The 22,158-nt window shown below is 37.5% G+C and overlaps 2 protein-coding genes across 2 annotated transcripts in view; one reads left to right on the top strand and one right to left on the bottom strand.

Moving 5' to 3' along the window:
- Positions 1-16,756, top strand: part of evi5l (ecotropic viral integration site 5 like) — a 41,968-nt gene extending 25,212 nt beyond the window's left edge. Inside the window, exons 9-20 of the mRNA XM_066661233.1 lie at positions 356-453; positions 567-627; positions 723-776; positions 1,247-1,279; positions 1,791-1,931; positions 6,411-6,527; positions 6,890-7,030; positions 7,587-7,745; positions 8,132-8,278; positions 9,518-9,613; positions 9,782-9,877; positions 13,898-16,756. Coding sequence (XP_066517330.1) covers positions 356-453; positions 567-627; positions 723-776; positions 1,247-1,279; positions 1,791-1,931; positions 6,411-6,527; positions 6,890-7,030; positions 7,587-7,745; positions 8,132-8,278; positions 9,518-9,613; positions 9,782-9,877; positions 13,898-14,203 — 1,449 coding nt within the window. The 3' untranslated portion in view covers positions 14,204-16,756. The remainder of the gene's footprint in view (positions 1-355; positions 454-566; positions 628-722; positions 777-1,246; positions 1,280-1,790; positions 1,932-6,410; positions 6,528-6,889; positions 7,031-7,586; positions 7,746-8,131; positions 8,279-9,517; positions 9,614-9,781; positions 9,878-13,897) is intronic.
- LOC136687039 (uncharacterized) overlaps positions 1-22,158 on the bottom strand; it is a 50,749-nt gene that overhangs the window by 7,602 nt on the left and 20,989 nt on the right. The gene's annotated exons all lie outside the window — the stretch shown is intronic.

Here is a 22,158-nt window from a genome sequence, read left to right as displayed (position 1 = left end):
ACAGTGGTGAGCAGATCATCTTGTAGCAGATTATTTATCAGTAAAATTTGTTGAATAGATAATAACAGTATATTATTTATCCTGTAAGAATTAAACCATAAAACATGAAACTATTCATAAAACATATTAAAATACGTGTGTTTATATGTGTTTGTGTTTAACCTAGATTAAAATTATTTCAACCACGTCTGTGTAACTTATTAAATAATATAACAGCAGTTATTAATATGACAAACTCAACTAGCAGATCATGGGATGGTGTTAAATATATAGCTTTGTATATCACAATGTATTACATTTACACATTTTAGTGTTTAAAAAATCCTGTATATCATGTGTCTTTGATATATCACAGCACTTCCAGAAGGTGATCCCTCACCAGTTTGACAGCTGTCCTGATAAACTCATCCTTCGAGCCTACCAAGTCAAATACAACCCCAAGAAGATGAAGAAGTGAGTGGTCAGCAAATGGAAGATGGGGAAATCATTAAAAACTACACTATACAATGCTAAAAGCAGCAAATAATCTCCATTTCCGCCTCATTTTTGTCACATTTTGTACACAGATTGGAGAAGGAATACACCACAATCAAGAACAAAGAGATGGAGGAACAGATCGAAATTAAGGTGAGTAGGTGTGTGAGCGAAGTACAAAACAAAACGGTAGGCAACCAATAATGAAGTGCTAAAAAATGCCTGTTTTTCTTCTCTCCCTGAAACAGAGACTACGAACAGAAAACAGACTGCTGAAGCAAAGAATTGAGACTCTAGAGAAGGTTAGAGCCTTATTTGCTTCTGTGAAATCCAGTCCATTAATATACTATGTCCACTAGTATTACTAGAATGTAATAAGCACTGGAAAAATATGAATACTTTAACTTGTGAGTTTCAAGAGCTCAGCTTTCATGGCTTTATTTCTTTTTTCAAATGCTGTAGTTATGAGGGCTTATTTCCTCACTCCTCTGCTATACAAGTATTTGTTATGATTCCTTGACATTTTCCTCTGTGAAATTTTCTTCCCTGCTCCTTATCCTATTGTGCTTTCTTTCTTGCTCTGTCTGTGTCTGTCTTGTCTGTTTTCCATTTTATTGTTGGCCATTTATTTAAAAATATGATCTAAACATGCTATGTGTTTACTTCCTCCTCCCCATTGGCCATCCATGAGTGATTTTCTGTCTTCCACCTTTCCATCTTTTTTTCATTCTCTCTTCCCTACCACCCTTCTTTCACTGTTGTGGTGTTGTAGGAGAGTGCTGCACTGGCAGACAGGTTGATCCAGGTAAAGTACTGTCGATGTTAAATCAGCAGCTCACTAATACTCCGTCTTGGTCCTCTCATAATTTACTTCCTGTTTCTTCCTGTTGATCTCAGTTTATTGACCCTCCCTTTGACCCTGTCTCTCATATTGCTCCTAAGAATGGACTCAGTGCATGGGAAAATATTAATTTGTTTTGCTAAATGACTGAACTGGTTCATTGTTTGCTGCACCCACTGATGCATGTGTTGTACATGATTGGAAATAAATAAATAAAAAAATTGCATGCAGACTGCAGAAGTGCGCAAGTGCATCAAGATCCATTGTTTGCCCGTTATTAAATTTAGGTGTATTGTGCTATTATCCCTGGTTATACATAATAACTGGATGTTCTGTCCAATTTGATCAGATATGAAATGCTTGTAAATGTAGTCCTTACAGTCATTAGCATGCATTCCCTGTGCTTGCAATTTTTATGGGTAAAAAATAAAAAATAAATCACACTCTGAAGAAACCTTTCTTGCTGCCATTGCAGGGTCAGGTGACGCGGGCACAGGAGGCAGAAGAAAATTATGTGATTAAACGGGAATTAGCAGTGGTACGGCAACAGTGCAACACGGCCAGCGAAAGCTTGGAGAAAGCACAGGACACTATCCGAGAAATGCAGCAACACACGGTAAGAACAATCACACATTTGCATACTGGATCACAGTTGTTGATCCTTTGTTTAACCCAAATGTTGATATTCCATTGCATGTCCCATCCAGTTCACACATGGGGAGTCATAAAGCATTTTTATTTTTACCACTAAAGCAACAGGGCAGTTTTAGCTTCATGGAAGATTTTCCTCAGATGGTAAGTCACACACTAGGAAATGTAAGATGTGAAAATTAGTCTATTGTAACCTAGTGTTTTATTAATTCTATAATGGTTTATTAAGTACTATATCTACATATTGTGTATAGTCATCATCTTTAGTTCTCCATTAATACTGTAGTCCATCATTGAACATTGAAGCATGATCATTGGTTTACTTCTTGTTAGTGCTGGGCGATATTAGCGCAAATCAATATCACGAATAATTGTACATTTTATCACGATTACAATTAATGAACGATTATTTTGTTGTTGTATTTTTGACCATAGTTCAGTGATGAGGCTTGTACTGTAAATATGCTCCAGTGTTAAAGCTGGGATACTTTTTCTAATGTTGCTGGGAGCTTGTTCCTCTCTTGTTTTCTGAGCACTATTTATATTTTGTGCGTGATTGTGCTTTGGTTGTTAATTAAAGTCAAAGCAAAACACGCTGTGTTTTTCTTTGGTACAAGCTGCTCAAGTCTCTTGGTCTGCCTCGGCATTTAGTTTGCTTCAATGTGGCAGATAGCTTGGTTGTATGGTTTTAAGGGGGCAGTACATGAACACACAGTGGGGACATAACAGAATAAAAAATATATATTTTCTATATAATCGTTATAGAAAAGATCATGTCTGAATGTCGGATTTCGATTCATTTTCGATAAATTGCCCTACTTCTTGTCCTGTTGTACAGGCCCAAGTTTTATTATCTCGCTGAAGAAGTTACATACATATCAAATAAAAGCTTATAGCTTAGTGCCTTGGTGGTAATGTTAATGTTAATTTTTAACACCAAAAATATTTTGAGAGTTTTCTGATTATTGAATGTGTGGTAGTCATGCTTATGAAACCACCCTGTGGTTGCTTGATGTAAGATAAGGTATTGGCAATGTAGGCCACTGCACACATCATTTCTATGAACAAGTATTAAACTTGATGTACATAGGTCACTGCAAAGTTCTTGTCTTGTTTTGCAGAACTGTAAAAATGGGTGTGCACTATTTGTGTTATTAACACAGCTATGTAGTCCATAGCTACAAACCCCATTCCCAGAAACTATGGGAAATTTTGAAATATGCAAAATTAATAATGATCTGTGATTTTTGTAAATTATCTTTAACATTGATTGAACTGTCAAATGTACAAATTAAAGTTTTTTTGTGTGTATTCTCTGTCCAAGTCGTGTTTTTTTTTTATATAAAAAATTCAGAATATTAATTGCTAAATAAGACTGAAATGTTCATTGAAAATTCATTGTTCAAACAGTTTTGAAACAGTACACTAAAGGCTGGTGTATAGAAAACGTATAAAAGGAGCATTGCAAGAATAAATTAGTGTTTTCTCATTACTTTATACCAGACATCATTAGAGAATTATTAGGTAGTTTAAACAGAACATTTTTCAGAGCAGCTTTGCAACGAATTTTTGTCATCTACTGTATCCAATTTTTTTAATATTATTGTAAATCTGAAGAAATAACAGTCCATGTAGGGTAAGACTGGACACAGATGTCACTATGTATGAAACTGTCATGCTACCGTTATAAATATAGCCACATGGGCTTGGAAGTATTTAAAAACTGACGTTTAACTTTGGAAATCTTTTCTTTGTGGTTTTGTTATTTAAATAATACTTTTTTACATCAACAAATCAGAAATTCTTATTTTTATTCCATTTACTTTTTTTATTTTATTGCAATTGTCCCAATTTTTTTGTAAATGGGGTTTGTAATTAGTTTGTTAGTCAAGATGGGGATTTACACTTGGGTTCTGGGGTTGGTGAACTGGTTTTTCATACACACACACACACACACACACACACACACACAAAATCCTCCATTTCCATTACATTTTTCAAGGAGAACATGTAAATAAAATTAAAAATATGTTAAATTTTTTTGTTACAATTAAAAATATGTTACAAAAAATTTTACATATTTTTAATTGAAATTAGATTAATTACGACAATATTTTTATTGATAAATTTGAGAAATTGTATTGGTTTTTGAAAAATATATATTCTCATTTTTAATTTCATGCCTGGACCATGTTACAAAACAGCTGGGATTCAGGCAACAAAAACATGAGTAAAATTGATCTAAGTAACTGTCACTAAATTTGCTCCTCTTTCCATGATTATGGTATGTATTAGATAACATCAGTGTGCTGATTGTGTAATGTAATTCAGTGAAAACCATTACATGGTCTGTGATATTGTCTAGCTAAATAAGTGAATAGGGATTTAGCCACAGCAACACTGGAATCCTTGGTTTCAAATCTGTTTAAAATGCAGCCTGTTCACTGGGTAGCAAGTTTCTGAATAACCTGAACGGAAGTCAAGAGACAGTTCATTTGGTCGAAAAAAGGCTGTCAGAAAGCCTTAGTCTTTCAGAAGTAGGATGTGGAGGAGTTCACCTCTCTGTGAAAGACAAATAGTGGGTGCACAGTGTTTCTCAACTTAACATATTTACACACTTTCAGCATTTCATTATTTAGCCAACATAATATCAAGAAAAGATTCAGAAAATCCAGAAAAACCTCTAAGTGCAAGGGACAAGGCCCAAAAACAAATTATAGTCTGGGGAGCCCTACACTTAAAAACAGACATGTTTCTGTAGTAAAATCACTGCACAGAATCACTGAACTCATTAACACTTGGGGAAAACATTATCTGTGAACACAGTTTGTTGCTCCATCCACAAACAGTGGAAATGTGTCCTGTGATCTGACAAATTAGAATATGAAATATGATCTTTTTTCAAAATGATGGATGCCTGTTATACGCGCACAGTTTATAAAATTCATAAAATAATACAGATTTATCATGATCAACTACAAAATATTATTTGAATAATCAAAGTTATGTATTAGTTCTAATTTTGATTAATAAAATAATATAAATAAAATCAACTTTAATGGGGGAAAGCTCTTTAAAATATATTTGTTGCTGCTTTTTTCCCCCAAAAAATGCTGAAATAACTTGGACTGAAAATGTACTTTTTCACTTTTTTACTGGAAATTAGCTTTCTCTCTGATGTTGGCACAGAACTGTGTACATCTTAGAATATATGTTTGTTCATGTCATTAAAAGTTGATCATTCTGTGTATGTTTCTGAACTTATATATTTGATCTAAATCAGTTCATCGTGGGTTTTCACTCTGAGCAAAGGGGGCCACTGTGGTTGGAATGAAACGAAAGCCCATACTGTAGCCTGTGTGAATTAAAGTCTCTGTCAGATCCCAATACTGAGTCAAGCTTTCATAGAAGCCTTTTGGGTAGAAACTGAATTGGACTTTCATTGATGTCTCATGTTTGGAGGCGGGGGTTTGTCATTCTTCTTTCAAGTTAATTCCAGTGACTATTGTAAAGCTAACCTTTTGACATTGTAATCATAGGCAGGCCTACACAGAAAGAGAGGGCAGAATGTGTGCGTATGTGTGAGAAAGAGAAAGATGAGTGAAATTGGGATGGTGAGGTGAGTGGAAAAGATGGAGGGAGGTAAAGAAAGAGAAGTCGAGGTCCGTGAGAAAGCAACACTTGCGCTAGGCCACAGCTTTCCCACTAGGCCACAGCCTTACAAAATGTGCAGTGTGTCAGGCCACACACATACACAGGGCTAGCACAAACACACACTCTGCTGATCATGCTAGTGCTAGTTAAGTGGTCTGGTTTCCCCAAAGTGCCGCAGAATGAAGCTCATGGTGAGGCAGTTTAGTGAGTATCACTTTGAACAGCCTCATTAACAGTTGCAATGAACTTCTCATGACGATACTTTTCGGAAATTGGTGTTTGGCTAAAAGAGACTTGCTTTCAACTTGGGCCGGAATTCACAAAAAAAACCTTTTAAAATAGTTTTTTAAATTTCTTTTACATATTTAAGAACTTCAATGTCCTAGTACTTGTGTTCCTTGTAAAATGTAGTTCTGTTACGTTTTTACACATAACCTTAGGTGTGACACTTATACACTGGGATTCCACATGCGAATTACATAATTATTACATACATTACTATAATAATCAATAATAAAATAATAAAATAAAATAATAAATATTTTAGAGGCTACATTTCTAAAAATGAAATTGAAATACATATAATATTAAATATTATTAAAAAGTGTTAATAAATACTATATTCTTGTTATTATTTTGAACTATTTTACCTACATACTAAAATGATAGTGGTACAGACTTGCTCTGTGTGTTTACATATACTGCACTACCACTGTAATTACAAAGCCTCAGTTATCTCTTCTCTGCAATTAGTGTGTTAACCTTTGTTTTATTCTTTCTTTCTGTGCAGTACACAGAGCAGTTTGTGCATGGACTTCAAACTCAGCTGGAGCAGTCTCGACTTCAGGAGGCAGAGCTCCTTAGTGCACTGAAGGAGATGCAGGATAAGGTGCTGGACCTTGAGAAGGTGAGGAACTGTGTGCTCTTGGGTCCAACCTTTATGAAATATTGCAATAATATCTAAAAATAAAAATGTAATTGTTAGAAATTAATAAGCTTCTGCGTTTAATAATTTTATTCAAAAGGTGCCTTGCTCATGGCTGTGATAGTTAGTTCTGTGACATTTCCTAAAGTGCAAATATGTTATTTTAGTGTATCCATGGTGGTGCCTTGACGTGCCTCGCATTATACTGTAAAAATCCTCAAATGATTCCCCTCAAATGTGTTCATTACAGAGTAAAACTAACTGTATAAATATATGCTTGACTTGTGGGATATTTGTCTTTTAATAAATAAATGGAACATTTTCAATTGTGTGTGTATTTATAGAGGAGCAGTTCCCTGCCTGATGAGACTAATTTAGCACAGCTGCAGGAGGAGCTGAAGCAAGTGAAGCTGAGAGAGCTGGAAACACTGCGCTCCTTCAGAGAGATGCAGGAAACAGTCACTGATCTCAACCAGCGCTGGCAGGTAACAGTTGCATACATTTTACAATGCGCCATCTCAAGTCTTATACACTTTCAAATCTTTCATGTCCCAACACATCTGGTCCAGCTTTTTAGGTGATTATTATTTGACACCTTAAATATTTGAGTATAGGTTTAAGTGAAAGAGAACAAGGGCAGAAATGGATTTTGGCTGATATATAAAAAGCCAAGAAGCTTAAAGAGATGCATAAATTGGGTGATCATTTTCAGGTCAAATAGGCCTTCAATAATAGAAATAGCTTCTTAAATGTGCTAGTAAGTTAACGGTACCAGCTAACTGGGGTACCAGTTTTCTTCTTGCAGTGGATAATGTGCCAACATGTTAGTCTGCAGAACATACATTAAGGACTACGCTATTTACCCTAGTTATCCCACTCTACCTTTCCATATTTAATAATCCATAATCTTAATCCCTCCTTAGACCCTTGGCATGATCTTGGCAACACACAAGTATTTTGTAGCAGCAAAGTATAATTTAATATTGTTACTTGCTTGCAATCTTTAGCAAATTTCTTTTCCTCCCTAACTCTCTCTCTTAGCACCATACATCCCGTGGAGGAGGCCACTGGAAGGAATCTCCCAAGAAAAATGCCCTGAATGAGCTGCAGGACAAATTAATGAGCCTCAGACTGAGAGAAGCTCAGACGCAGGCTGAGCTCAAAGAAGTCAAACTCAAAAACCTGCAGCTGGACAGCCAGGTTAGACACTTCCACCCTCCAAAATACATATATATAGTCCACTGCAAATTATTATCAAAGAGTGAAGATGTAGAGCGACTGCAGGCAGATGTAACAATGTGTATTAAATTCAATGTTTGTTATCTTTATTATAGAAAAAGCCTGTGTCTGATCAAAATATTTGCATCTTTCAAAAAGTAACTTTTCAAGAGAAGGAATACATTTTTCCTTTTGAATGAAAATTAATGGAAAATATTAATTCATATTTGTGTTTTGGTATTTTACGTTAGAAAAAAAATGTTTTTATGTATTATTAAATATAGAATGACATGTCCCACTCACTGTTCAGAATATACCCTGTTATTGTGTCTTGGTGATTGGTCACACACTGTTGTACTGTGATGTAGAATCAGATTCATAGTAAAGCAGTGAGCCGCCATGAGCAGGAGGGCGCCGCCCTGCAGGAAAGACTGCAGAATGCTTTATCTCACAATAAGAGCCTTCAGAGCCAGCTCAGTGAGATGAAGAGGAAACAGGCTGAGTCAGACTGCAAGGTGCTGTATGCACACACACACACACACACACACACACACACACACACACAGACACCCACACATATAATGAACTAAATATATTAACCACTGTATTTGTTGATGTATTTTATTAATGTGGAAATTTTCACTAATTTGTTTAAGGTGCAGTTGAACTGAAAGCATCCCTGTTATTTTGAGTACACTAAAGAACATTATAGTATATATTCTTCACATAATTCATTGAAATTGATTGTATGTTTCCTTTGACTGAACATCCACTGACAGGCAATGGGTGATATATCATGTTTATCATATTATATCATGTTTACGTGCAATAGATACTTTACCCAAAATATTCATACCAATTCAATTACAGAAAGGTAGAGCTTATTCCTTTAAAAATGTTTAAAAATAGAATCTGTTATTTATTTTCTTGATGCTTTAACTGACAATTTACAAAGAAAAGACTCCCATAGTTTTCACTGACCAACTTGACTGTATTTTGCAAATAAAATCAGATAAAAGCTTGACTTAAATATGTGAGAAATTAGCATTAATGCAGGGATGTAACAGAGATATATTATGCAATCAAAGCGCTGTCTCTTCTGTGAAGTCCATGGGTATTTTACCAAGACAATGCCAGATGTCATTTTGTACATGGTACAACTGCATGGGTTAATTGACACAATGTGTGATTGACAGGCCTGTCTGTAGTCCAGATCTGTGTCTTCCTGTTGTTCATTCTAAACAAGAGAATCAGACAGTGCCGTCCACAGAGTGCTGAGCATCTGATGTTTTGTATCCGGGAACAATATGCGTAAATTTTGCAACAAGCTATATCTTCAGTTTCCAAATATTTAAAAAATTGACTTAAAATACGTAAAAGGAAAGGTGATATTAACACAGTGGTAAACATGCCCCATCTTGTTTGGAGTGTGCTGCTGGCATCAAGCACTAAATGTATTTCTATTTACAAAATACAGTCAAATTGGTCAGTGAAAACATTGTAAATTTTTTGTTAAATTGATACTAGTTATTGTAATAACTTCTTGACTTCATCCAACTTCCTACAAATCAAGGACAATGCCAGTACAAAAATAATATCCTAGGATGCAAAATATTTTTTTACAAATATTAGTAATTTTAAATAATTGGAAAAAATGTAAAAGTTATGGAAAACAAGTTTGTGAGTGACTGTGGATAAATAAAAAATAGAAATTCTTGAAATCACTCTGAAATCAGTATCTCTTTTCCTCTCAGAGTAAGGAGGAGGTAATGGCAGTACGTCTGAGGGAGGCAGACAGTATGGCAGCCATGGCTGAACTCAGACAAAAAATAGCTGAGCTAGAAATACAAGTAAGAATTCAGCAATATGTGTTTAAGTATATGTGTGTGTATGTGCATGTGTGTGTCTTAGTTTGGAGGCATGGAATATACTTTGTGCATGGAATTGTTGTTCACTGATGAGTTTTGCATTGTAGTAGCATTTCTGAACATGTGTGTGTGTGTGTGTGTGTTTTATAGAAGGAAGAGGGTTTAATACAAGGTCAATTGAATCATTCAGACTCCAGACAGTACATTACTCAGCTGAGGGAACAGATCACTGAGCTGAAGAATGAGGTAAGACTAACATAAACCAAATAAGGTTTACAGGTTTTGTACACATAAGCACTGTTAAAAATGATGCGTGGTCTATACTATTAAAAATGCAAATCAGAAAATAATTCAATATTTAATTATTCAATAATAAAAAATAATTCAGTATTCATTAAGTTAAATGCTAATCCAAATAAAGTGCGTGTGTGTGTTCTAGGAAAAAAAACTGAAAATGAAAAATTAAAAAATGAAAAGGTTGGTCTATGGGTTAATAAGATAATCTAAAAAATGTACACCATATGAGGTTAAAATCAATCTAAAAATGTAAGTCTATATAACAAAGTGAATATACACAAATTTTTGTTTTGTCCTATGAACAAGGACAGTATTCTATGTTAAAATGCAAATTGGGTTTTAAGCTCAGTCAGGCCATCTGCTTTTTGAGCCGGAAAACAGCCTGCAGTCATTTCTAGTATTCAGTACAATGGTTATTCCCAAGTCAGCAAGAGCATAACATTCGCACGACCTTAAGATCGACAGATCTTCCGTCAACCTGGTAGTTCTGTGTTTGAGAAATGGCAGCAAAAATGGCATCAGAAACCATGATATCAACCACATTACAACCTATTTCTCCCTTTCCCAAATGAACCACACATATATACAGATGCATGCAGTGGGTTTTTGATGTGTGTGTGTGTAGGTATGATGCTGATGAGACCTCTTGCCCGCACCCACATTCACATACACACATTCAAACACGCATCTTGTTGATCAGAGCAGTGTTTGCTCATCCAGAGACAAGCTTGTCGTGACATGGGGGTGTGAGAGTAAGCTGACATTCTCCGTTTTTTTTCTGTCTGTACCTTTGTGTATTGCTCTCTATCGTAGCCCTTTTCATCTTCCTTTTTTTTTTTGGTTTTACCACTCACCGCTCTCTCATTCTTTCTTTCACTCATAATACTCATACCCTTCATCCAGTGTTTACATACAAATCTATGCACAGTGAAATTGGCTCCTTTTAGCCATTCTGTGTTTGTGTGCATTGTCATAAATGGAAATTATGATGGAAATGGAATGGAAATTAGAAATTATAACGCAGGTTTTAGTAGTTTTGGTTGGCTAAAGCATGTTCAAATACACAGACATTGTTAGTTGTAATGTTGTTCAGCAACCACAGTGTACTGTTTACAGCCTACACTACTTGGCAGATGCATTACTTATTAAGTCATTATTGAAAAGGGAATATTTTGTCATTATTAAAACATTATACAGTAATCCCTCGCTCTTTCGCGGATTCGCTACTTCGTGGGTTTTTTCAAGGGCGCTTATGGCCGCTATATCGCGGATATTGAGGGAAAATCTAGGAAAACCGTGAAAGATGAATAGCCAAACGTATTTTTTTTATTATTTACATGTATTAGACTGGGCCTGTAGGTGACAAAATATATCATTTACAACTATTGCTTACGTACAGTACATGTATTTTTCATGTCCACATCCGAGTGAAATTTACTGACGCTAAATCACAGCTTAGGAATGACTCTATTAAAGAAACTGGTAGGATATCACATGTAGTTTCAGCTGAAAAACATTATATGACTGAAAAATGACTGTTTAATGCAAAGGGTGGGTTGTTAACAGTAACAGGGAGGGTTTTAAAAGTCCAAATACTCGTTAAATACATTAATAAATATATCTTTCCTCTACTTCGCGGAAATTGGTTTTTCGTGGGTGGTCCATGAACGCATCCCCCGCAAAAATTGAGGGATCACTGTATCTGCCTATCATCTTGGCAATGACTTATTGCTATATGATAAAATGTATATGACCTATGATTCCAGTTCTAAAATCAGATTGGCTGAGCTGAGTCAAAAAACTTTGAGATGTTCACTAAATTTTTAACTTATTCAGAATATTATTATTACTACTAAAATTGACATTTTAATTAGTATAAATATTATATGGAACACATGCATATTTTATTAGGGAAATCATGAAAATGCATATATTAATATTATAAAAAATGTGTTAGTATTAATCTAATACTAATAATATATTTTTTCAAATAAATGAACAGTATCCAGCTGAATTTATTTTCTCTGATGTCAGTTTATCAGTAGGAATCATCTGATTAAGGCGAACCAAATTCAAAAATGAGAAATTAGTGAACAAATGAGATAACACGTGAACAGTGCTCCAACAAGTGCTAGTGAGAAACATGAGGGTCTGTGAAATGGCAGGAGGTTACAGAAGCTTATCCTTACACATCACTTCATTCTTGTGGGTTTAGGGTAGTGCTTGGTGCAGAGCAAATTCATGTAATCATTTATTTAATGTTCAGGAATTACTTTTCCCAAAATATTTCTAGTCTGTTTGGTTTGGTAGAATCCACAGCTGCAGAACCTGAGGATATGAAGAGCCACTAAAAGTATTATTATTATTAAAAGTTCAGATGTATAGATGGTTGTAATAGGAAGTAAACTGTGGTATTTTTTGTAAGACTGACAGTCTTTGGCAGCTCAGATACACAGGTAAATCTCGGTGGTGGCCTGTTTCGTGCGGGTGGCGCAGTGACTTTTGCTTTGTGGTTTTCACTGAAAGCCGAGAGAGAGGAAGTGAGAGGAGGAGTCTGTACTGATCACTGTTTCAGGAAGCTTTTCCATTGGTTAACCACTGTCCCTCCCCCCACATTCGCAGATTGCCAGAGCACTTGTTGGGAAATCCATGATGTCAAGTCTGAGATTTTTTTTTTACGCTCTACCTGTGACATTCTCTCATGCATACAAATCATACACACACAACACACACGCACAAAACTTCACTGAGTCAGAGTGAGAGATATGAAATGAGACAGAAAAATGTGGTCCACTTCAGTCACGCAAGGGTATTGACTGAGTAAGCCATTCACACGCACTGTACTCACGCACATAAGCTCCAAAGCAACAGGTTACATCAGACAATTAAAAATACAGATGATGAAGCCAAATTAAGTTCAGGCCCTCAGTTTAAACCAGCTTAAATTTAAGCCAACAAGCTACAAACATTTAAAAACGTCTTTACCAGCCAAAGATTAGGCCTAGCTTGGACTGTCTGGGTCTAGGAAACTAGCTTAGCTGTGCTTTTATTCTACAAGTAGCACTTGAATGCTACAAAATCCATACCACAACCTCAGTCCCTCTGATTTACACAGAAGCATATCAAGCACTTTTATCATAACTAATGTGTACGTGTGTATTTTAGTGTATGAGTGTATATATGTGTCCTATTCTAACCTCACTCTTATCGTCAGTGCTGCCTAAATTCCTCTTCATGACACGTATTAGACCACCGAGTATATCAAACCACACGTGTTGCTATGGCAGCAGACCACGGGCCTGAAGCCAGCGATCTAACTGACTCTTTATAGACCTGGCTGAACAAAAGTCTTTATAAAATGTCACAACTACGGAAAAGGAAATCTGAAATACTCTTGACTGAAACATCCGATGTCTGGTTCCTTCATATGTACGTGTAGCCAGTCAGAGATTCATTGAGAAATGAATAGTTGATTTTGAACTACATGTAGGTTTATTTATCTCAGTAAAATCTATATTAGTAGGTTTATCTAGATCAGTAACATTTTTGATTTGTTTAGGTTTTATACTGAGTTTAAAACAATATGAATATGTGCATGAATTATTAGTTTATATTCTTTTCTTTAACTGACATTAGTGGCATTTTAAAACATTATGTATCTAGTTTTTGTATGCCCATCCCCCCCACACATTCTTTGTTGTAGTAAGACTGTGCGACTGTGATTGTCTTCTTTAAATTGTGCCATTGTTCCCAGCCCTAGCTGTGAACACACAGATGTACTGAATTCTGTGTTATATATATCCCTTCTTAAAACATGAGACCGCATAAAACAGTGGTACTCTGGTACCAAGGTTGGAAACCACTATACTAAATTTTGTAGCTTTAAAGCTTTATTCAAAATATGGCTATATTTGAAGACTATTGTATTAGAATAATTTTGCGCTGTATTTGTACTTTTCATTTTTATAGATACGACAGCTGCGTGGCCAGCATTCCAAATTCCAAAATTCTGGAGGTGGGGCCTATCAGGACATGTGCTTGGTTAGCCCGGCTTCGGCTGAAGGGGATTATTTGAGTTCAGACGAGGACCTTCTCCAGAGCCCCCTGCCTGCCAATGCTCTGTATCCCCACCACCCGTCTCCACGGCTGGACAGTGAGGGCAGCAGTGACAGTGATGGTGAAGAGAGGAACCAGCACCAGGACCTGAGGCAGGATGTCATGCCCACGCAACAGCTTTATCCTGGTATGGTCTGCCCTGAGGCCCTGGAGAACTGATGGTTGCTGGAATAGAGGCTGTTAGAACCTTATGATGATATGTGAGAGGAGAAACAGTACGCACGCACACACACACACACACTGGCAGAGTGATGAAAAACGCTCAAGTACCAACATACTCACACATGCTTATACACAACCACGAAGACTGCACTGAGATTGGTGCAAAAATTGGGGAATGCAAGTTCTGAAAAAGACTACATATATAAAAGGGTATGCGATGGAAGTACAGAAGCACAGACTGCACTCTTAAAAGTAAAGGCAACAAAAGGGGTTCTTTGGTGTGATGCCTTCAAAGAACCGTATTTTGTTCCCTACAGAACCTTTCAGTGGATGGTTCTTTAAAGAACCATTTATGTATATGATGTGTGTGTGTAGCTATTTGTTTGAAAGACAAAGAAGGAGATGAATATTTTTAAGTTTAAAGAACCGCCAAATAATGCAAGACCCCATTTACACCTGGTCATTTCATTTTATCAGGTTTGATGTTATCCATAGAAATATGTGCGTGTAATGCATCCAAGATGGATTTAACAAAGACATAAACATGGTCACTCAGACCACTACAGATGATTTGGAATAAGGAAGTGTTGGCCAGATTTTACACAAGACTAAAAGCAGCTGACCTTCCAAACCATAACATTAAAGATTTTGTACAAACTAGTCATTACCCTCCTTCCAAAGTCACTCCCCTAAACCACAAGAACAGCATGGTGTTTTAGCATTGCTTTGCAACCAGCCAAAACACTAGGCCTGAGTCTCATATTTATGTAGGTCAGTTTCTGCACTGTTTGTTGGAAAATAAAACCGTTTATATAGGGCCTTAAGTTAATATCTGTCTAACGTTTAGTGCATTCAGTGTATGGGTGCACTGTCTGGGTGTAGTAATGTTAGTGTTATAAATGGTGAAGTGAACTCTGTAGGGGGTAGGGCACTAATTGGGACTATTGGAGGTGAATGTAACAGTCGCTGTGAGGTCCAAACTGATCATTGTGACTGAGAGCTGCAGGAGCAGGCTTCCCAAGCCTCCTTTTTCAGTATCCACTTAACTTACCTCGAGTATCATTCACATGTAAGAAAAAAACACCAGTGACTGTAGAAAACACCCAACAGTTGTTTTTTATTATTATTTTTACTTATCGATCAGTGTGAGTGCTCTTCACGCTCAAATCTCTGTTTATGAATATACTGCGCAAGCATGAACACAGGGCGATCGTAATGACTCTGAGAGTGTTGTAACAGTTAGTAAGCCTGGTAAGCCTTCCCATCATTTCATTCTAAGTCTAAGGGATATAATTGGATGGGGTTTTTACTGTCCTGTTGCCAATATACAGAAGAAATCTTTATATTTATGTTGTCAGTGCATTTAGTTTACTGGTTGCTATTGGGATGTATAGAGTAATTCAAGAAATATGACAAACAGATGCATAACTAAAAGAAAATCACCTACTCTTGTATAATATTTATATATTAACATTAGCTAAAAATATCAGATACTGGCAGATAATGGCTCACGAGTGCAATATTACTGCATCCCTACGACTATATGTTTCTCTAAGAGATGCATTTGTGTATGGAATGTACATACACAGGCTTATTATAATCAGTTAGTCAGCACATGAAATTGTCAGGTGTAATCTGGGTCTTAATGTCTGAATGATGCATCCAAGCCAAGAACCATTTACAAACCTGTATTTTTAAAAGTGTCAAGGTTATTATTCCCTCTCTTTCTCTGGTCTGCCCAAAACCAACACATGTGTCCAGTATGCATCATTTATATCAACAATCATTCACATGCCTACTCCCACCTCTACCTTGAATTAAGTCTGAAGGTTCAGTCTTTGATCATCTGTGCCATTGGATAGACGGGTTCTGGAGGTTTTGACTTTTGAGCCTTTTGAATCTGTACTAGTAGATGGTCTGTCTAAATGGACATGGGAGATACCCCATCAGTGCCAGGCCCTTGGTTGTGAACCTGTAGAATGAAGCTTAAAACAGCTAACACAACATTTACCTAGAGACAGAAGGTACAAGTGCTACCGCCACACACACACACACACACACACACACTCACCCACACGTGCTAAGTCTACTCTCTCTGTCTCTCTCTCTTTCTCAAAACACACACACACACAAAGGCACTGTCCTGCAGCAGTGCATCCACAATTTGCCTCTTCCTCTCTTTCTTCCAGAAGGGCGCCTTCCCAGACATATCTTAAACCCTGTAAGACACTACAATCACTTTACAAGACAGAGGGTGGAAAGTTGGACAAAAGAGAATTAGGTGGAAAAAGAGCATGGACTTTTACACATATGATATTATAAGGATGTTAATAGATGCATAGCTAAAAAAAATATTAACGAGTTACAGTAGCTAATCCATGTGTTTGTGTGTGTCTTGATGCCTTGCAACAACAAAGAAGGTGATCAAACATTTTTGAACATTAAAAATCCATAATAGAAAAACAAATGCAATCTCAAAGTTGCCAAATCATAAGTTCTGCAATTATTTATATGTTCTTATTTATTTTGATATTTTTTTATTTTTATATATACATATATATATTGAGACCAATATAAATACTTCATAAAAACGGCAGCCTACTTTTTTTTTTATTGTTTTAAAATATACTCCTTTGTGCCAAACCATGAAAAACACGCTAATGCCACGTGAGGAATGAGCTAAAAGGATGGAATTAAATTTTTACTCTGCTGCTATTATGATTTTTTTTTTTTTTTTGAGATCTTCCTTATGTTTTCAGATATGTACATTCACATCATCCCTTGTGGAGTAGGTCTGTCATAGCAAGGCATACTGTGAAGTAAGAAGACTTGATAATAGGGTGTACAGAGGACTGCAGGTTATTTTAATTTAATATGTACTCACGAAGGACTTAAAATGTTAACTATTTAGAAAATCAACATCCAGACGTCTTTAGATTTGGCTGATGATTTCTTTGCCCATTTGCTTCCATATAAGCTTTGAATATTGTCATCTAACATTTGTTGCAGAATTTTATAAGCTGTAGCAATTGAATTTGACCTAAAAGTCTTAACCCTTAACATAATTGAGAATTAGGGGTCCTGTTTTTGTCTAAGCCAGACTGGGTCATTGCATATGTGTTTCCCATACTGCTGCCTCTTCATACACCTTTGTTATTCATACAAGACAAAAGAAGTTTTGTCTGGATATGATTTTTATTCCAAACACATATCACTGCCTTTAATCAAGTCTTTTAGACATTTTTGTGGACTATAAATTGACATGTACGTTTAGATTTCCTCAAACCTTGCCATGCTTTGTTCACTTCAGGATCAGAGGTTTATGTACAGCTTTTTTTACAGATCTTTACTCTTTAGAAGTTGGATAAAAACATCTGAAAACAAAAACCAGATTTGTTTTTTTGCACGTGCAGCTCAGTTTGTGTTGTCGGAGACATGTATTTAACGTATACAATATAAAGCAAATTGTTGCAGGTGTAAAACAAGTTCATATATCTGAAATAGTAACTTTCTTAAAGATAAATTGCCATTATGTCCCTAAACATTTTACGTTAACTTTACGTTAATTTGCACATTTGTGTTTCCCGTCTTGGATTCATATTTTTTCCCCAGCAGTCACCATTAGGATGTATTTTTATTATTATTATTATTATTGCCTTAGTTAAGCCTGAGCAACTACCAGTGAGCAATGGCTAGTTTACAAGCAGTGCTGTTGTACGTTTTACCATTTCAAGTTTTCAACCCTGTTTATGCGTCCCTAAATCTGCATGTGCTAGTCTTTCTTCAAGGTCTATTAACAAAACCCATCCTAGCCACACTGAGCACTGTTTTTATGGTGTTTATGTGACATATTGGTTGCCATGGGGTTGTTTATGTTGCTGTAGCTACGCTGCTTTCATCCACCATGCAGTTACAAATACTATCACAGTCCGCATCAAGTGAAGCAGGGAAGCTTTCTTTTCTTTAGATTGTAATATTCTTTGCTTATTTATTCTGTTTTCCCAATGATTAACTGAGGCGAACCATCAGGAAAATGTCTTAATTGTGAATCGTGACTGAGATATTTGCGAGTTGACCAGACCATTAGCTTCTTTAATATTTACTAAAGCTACGTTCATCATACAGTGAGTGTAATGATGTAAATGGCAGCTGAGATTTTTCACATTTTCAAATGATGTAAAAAAATATGTACACAAGTTTTTCTTGTGACAGTGTAATGATGAGTGTTGAGCAGGGGTCAACAAGCTGGATGTCTGTGGATGTTGACTGAATGTGGTGTACTGTTAATATGTGCAATTGTTAAATGATGGCAGGGTCATTAAGAGAAAAGGTTTAAATGATTTTACTTTGCTGCTTCAAACTTTTATTATATCTGCGATCAAACACTACATTGAGAACGTCATAAAAAACAGCTAAATGTATTTTAATGTATCACAGTCATATGGGTGTTGGACAGAATGCTGCATTCTTGTACTTTGCACTACAAAAGGAAAAACCTAATCAGTGCAGCATCAAAAAAGGTATAAAGCAGTTTAAAAACAAAGGAAAACAACAAAAAAATAAACAGTATTTCTACATGCCAACTGATCTTGTGGGCTTAGGTGGATGGACAAAGGCCAAGGTTATGTATCAACTGAGTCCCACAGTGTTGTTGTAAGGGATTCATGTAGCATTTTTGAAATTTTCAGAGGAAGTTGTGCTCATAACTTGGTGTTCTTACATCATGTGTAACTGCTTTGTGGTTAACGCTGTGACTTCCAGAGAACACTGACCAATTAGCAAATGCTTGTTGAAGAGACACAAACATGTCCTTTTGGTCACTGTAGTAAGTCACAATTAATCTGAAGTGAGGTCACTTTCATGCTTCAAAAACAGCAACCTAAGAGGTACTACAGGTGGGATGTTCATGTGAAGCTTACACACACACGAAATTAAACGGTTTACATCCTATATCTCATGTGTGGAAACAAGACGACCTTGTATTTTATTCATTGTCAGAAAGAAAAGAAAAGAAAAACAAAAAAACATGGTGCTTGGAATTTCTGAGTCTGTTCCATTTGAATTGTTTCACCTGCTGTGTCCATCACTGTGAAGTTGGAACAATCTCTCTGTTGTTGTTTACATGTATTTATGTTTGTTTCATTGTCTTTTAATTGACATATTTATTGAAATCATGGACCTGGTGGATCATGGTTGAACTTGTGTGGGGTTTGTGTGGAAGAAATGACCCCATTTGGTGCCATATAAACTGTCTGAAGAGACTTAATTTACTACATATTTGCATAAACTCTGTGGTGTAAAAAAAATTAACATAATTTTCCACTTTATCATTTCAAAAGCTTAGAACATGGACACCACCAAAGACTGTAACTTCTGCTGTTAAAGACGTGATACAGCAAGAACAAAGAACCGTGTCTTATTTTACTCAGTAATGCACTTCACTAATTTCCCTGTTTTCTAGTACCCTTGAGAAAAGTGTACATCGAAACAGAATGGTGGTATATCCCCAGCACACCGGGGATCCATTTCTGACCTGTTTTTTTCATCTGCCTAACCTTCTACATCCACCCTGTCACGTTAATAAAAATTAAGACAATGGGAAAGTGGATTGGAAGTGGGCCGATGTCTTGTCCCTTGCTAGTGCCCTTAATGAGTGCCCTGCTTTCTGATTTCACTATTAAACAGTGGTTTGTTCCTCCTTTAGGCCCCTAAACCTGATCCAGTCTCTCTCGCAGTTCTACTGATGTGTTGTCACATATAATATAAATGACAGTAATAAAGATATTAATGAAAATATTATTAAATGACAATTCTGTGTTCTGTACTTAATGAATGATATCAAGAAAAGAATAATAAACATTTACACTATTCTCAAGATCACATGCAGGATGTTCTGTGTTTTTCCTTTTTTTGCAACTGGTTGTCTGAAAAGTCATATCCAGTTTGTACTTTAGTCTATGCCTTCACTGAAACCAGTTTCCTTTTTAAGTCTGGGCATCTTATAATCTGTGGGTTGTTCTCTTGTACATTTTTTTCTATATACTGAAGTTAGGCAGGTTAATATATTTTATAGGAATATTACACCATATTCATTCATTCATTATCTGTAACCCTTATCCAGTTCAGGGTCGCGGTGGGTCCAGAGCCTACCTGGAATCATTGGGCGCAAGGCGGGAATACACCCTGGAGGGGGCGCCAGTCCTTCACAGGGCAACACAGACACACACACCTATGGACACTTTTGAGTCGCCAATCCACCTACCAACGTGTGTTTTTGGACTGTGGGAGGAAACCGGAGCACCCGGAGGAAACCCACGCAGACACAGGGAGAACACACCACACTCCTCACAGACAGTCACCCGGAGGAAACCCACGCAGACACAGAGAGAACACACCACACTCCTCACAGACAGTCACCCGGAGGAAACCCATGCAGACACAGGGAGAACACAGCACTTTCTTCACAGACAGTCACCCGGAGGAAACCCACACAGACACAGAGAGAACACACCACACTCCTCACAGACAGTCACCCGGAGTAAACCCACGCAGACACAGGGAGAACACACCACACTCCTCACAGACAGTCACCTGGAGGAAACCCACACAGACACAGGGAGAACACACCACACTCCTCACAGTCACCCGGAGGAAATCAACGCGGACACAGAGAGAACACACCACACTCCTCACAGACAGTCACCTGGAGGAAACCGACGCAGACACAGGGAGAACACACCACACTCCTCACAGACAGTCACCTGGAGGAAACCCACACAGACACAGGGAGAACACACCACACTCCTCACAGTCACCCGGAGGAAATCCACGCGGACACAGAGAGAACACACCACACTCCTCACAGACAGTCACCTGGAGGAAACCCACGCAGACACAGAGAGAACACACCACACTCCTCACAGACAGTCACCCGGAGGAAACCCACGCAGACACAGAGAGAACACAGCACTTTCTTCACAATCAGTCACCCGGAGGAAACCCACACAGACACAGAGAGAACACACCACACTCCTCACAGACAGTCACCCGGAGTAAACCCACGCAGACACAGGGAGAACACACCACACTCCTCACAGACAGTCACCTGGAGGAAACCCACACAGACACAGGGAGAACACACCACACTCCTCACAGTCACCCGGAGGAAATCCACGCGGACACAGAGAGAACACACCACACTCCTCACAGACAGTCACCTGGAGGAAACCGACGCAGACACAGGGAGAACACACCACACTCCTCACAGTCACCCGGAGGAAATCCACGCGGACACAGAGAGAACACACCACACTCCTCACAGACAGTCACCTGGAGGAAACCCACGCAGACACAGAGAGAACACACCACACTCCTCACAGACAGTCACCCGGAGGAAACCCACGCAGACACAGAGAGAACACAGCACTTTCTTCACAATCAGTCACCCGGAGGAAACCCACACAGACACAGAGAGAACACACCACACTCCTCACAGACAGTCACCCGGAGTAAACCCACGCAGACACAGGGAGAACACACCACACTCCTCACAGACAGTCACCTGGAGGAAACCCACACAGACACAGGGAGAACACACCACACTCCTCACAGTCACCCGGAGGAAATCCACGCGGACACAGAGAGAACACACCACACTTCTCACAGACAGTCACCCAGAGCAGGAATCAAACCCACAACCTCCAGGTCCCTGGAGCTGTTACTGCGATACCTACCTGCTGCACCACCGTGCCACCCCAATATTACACCATATATTGCAACTTAAATTATTAAACAAGGAGACAGTGTCACTGATGCAAAGCAATAAATAGCAAACCTGAAGGAGCTATGTGAGTGAGAATGCATATGAGTGAGTTTACAAGCAAGTTCAATGAGTTGCTTTGCATCTAAATATAATGAACTCAATAGGACATGTAAATTATAGATATGTTGAT

The sequence above is a fragment of the Hoplias malabaricus genome, chromosome 2 (genome assembly GCF_029633855.1).
Source record: "Hoplias malabaricus isolate fHopMal1 chromosome 2, fHopMal1.hap1, whole genome shotgun sequence".
Lineage (NCBI taxonomy): Eukaryota > Metazoa > Chordata > Actinopteri > Characiformes > Erythrinidae > Hoplias > Hoplias malabaricus.
Note: the sequence above shows the minus strand (reverse complement) of the source record. Positions and strands in the feature narration are given on the sequence as shown.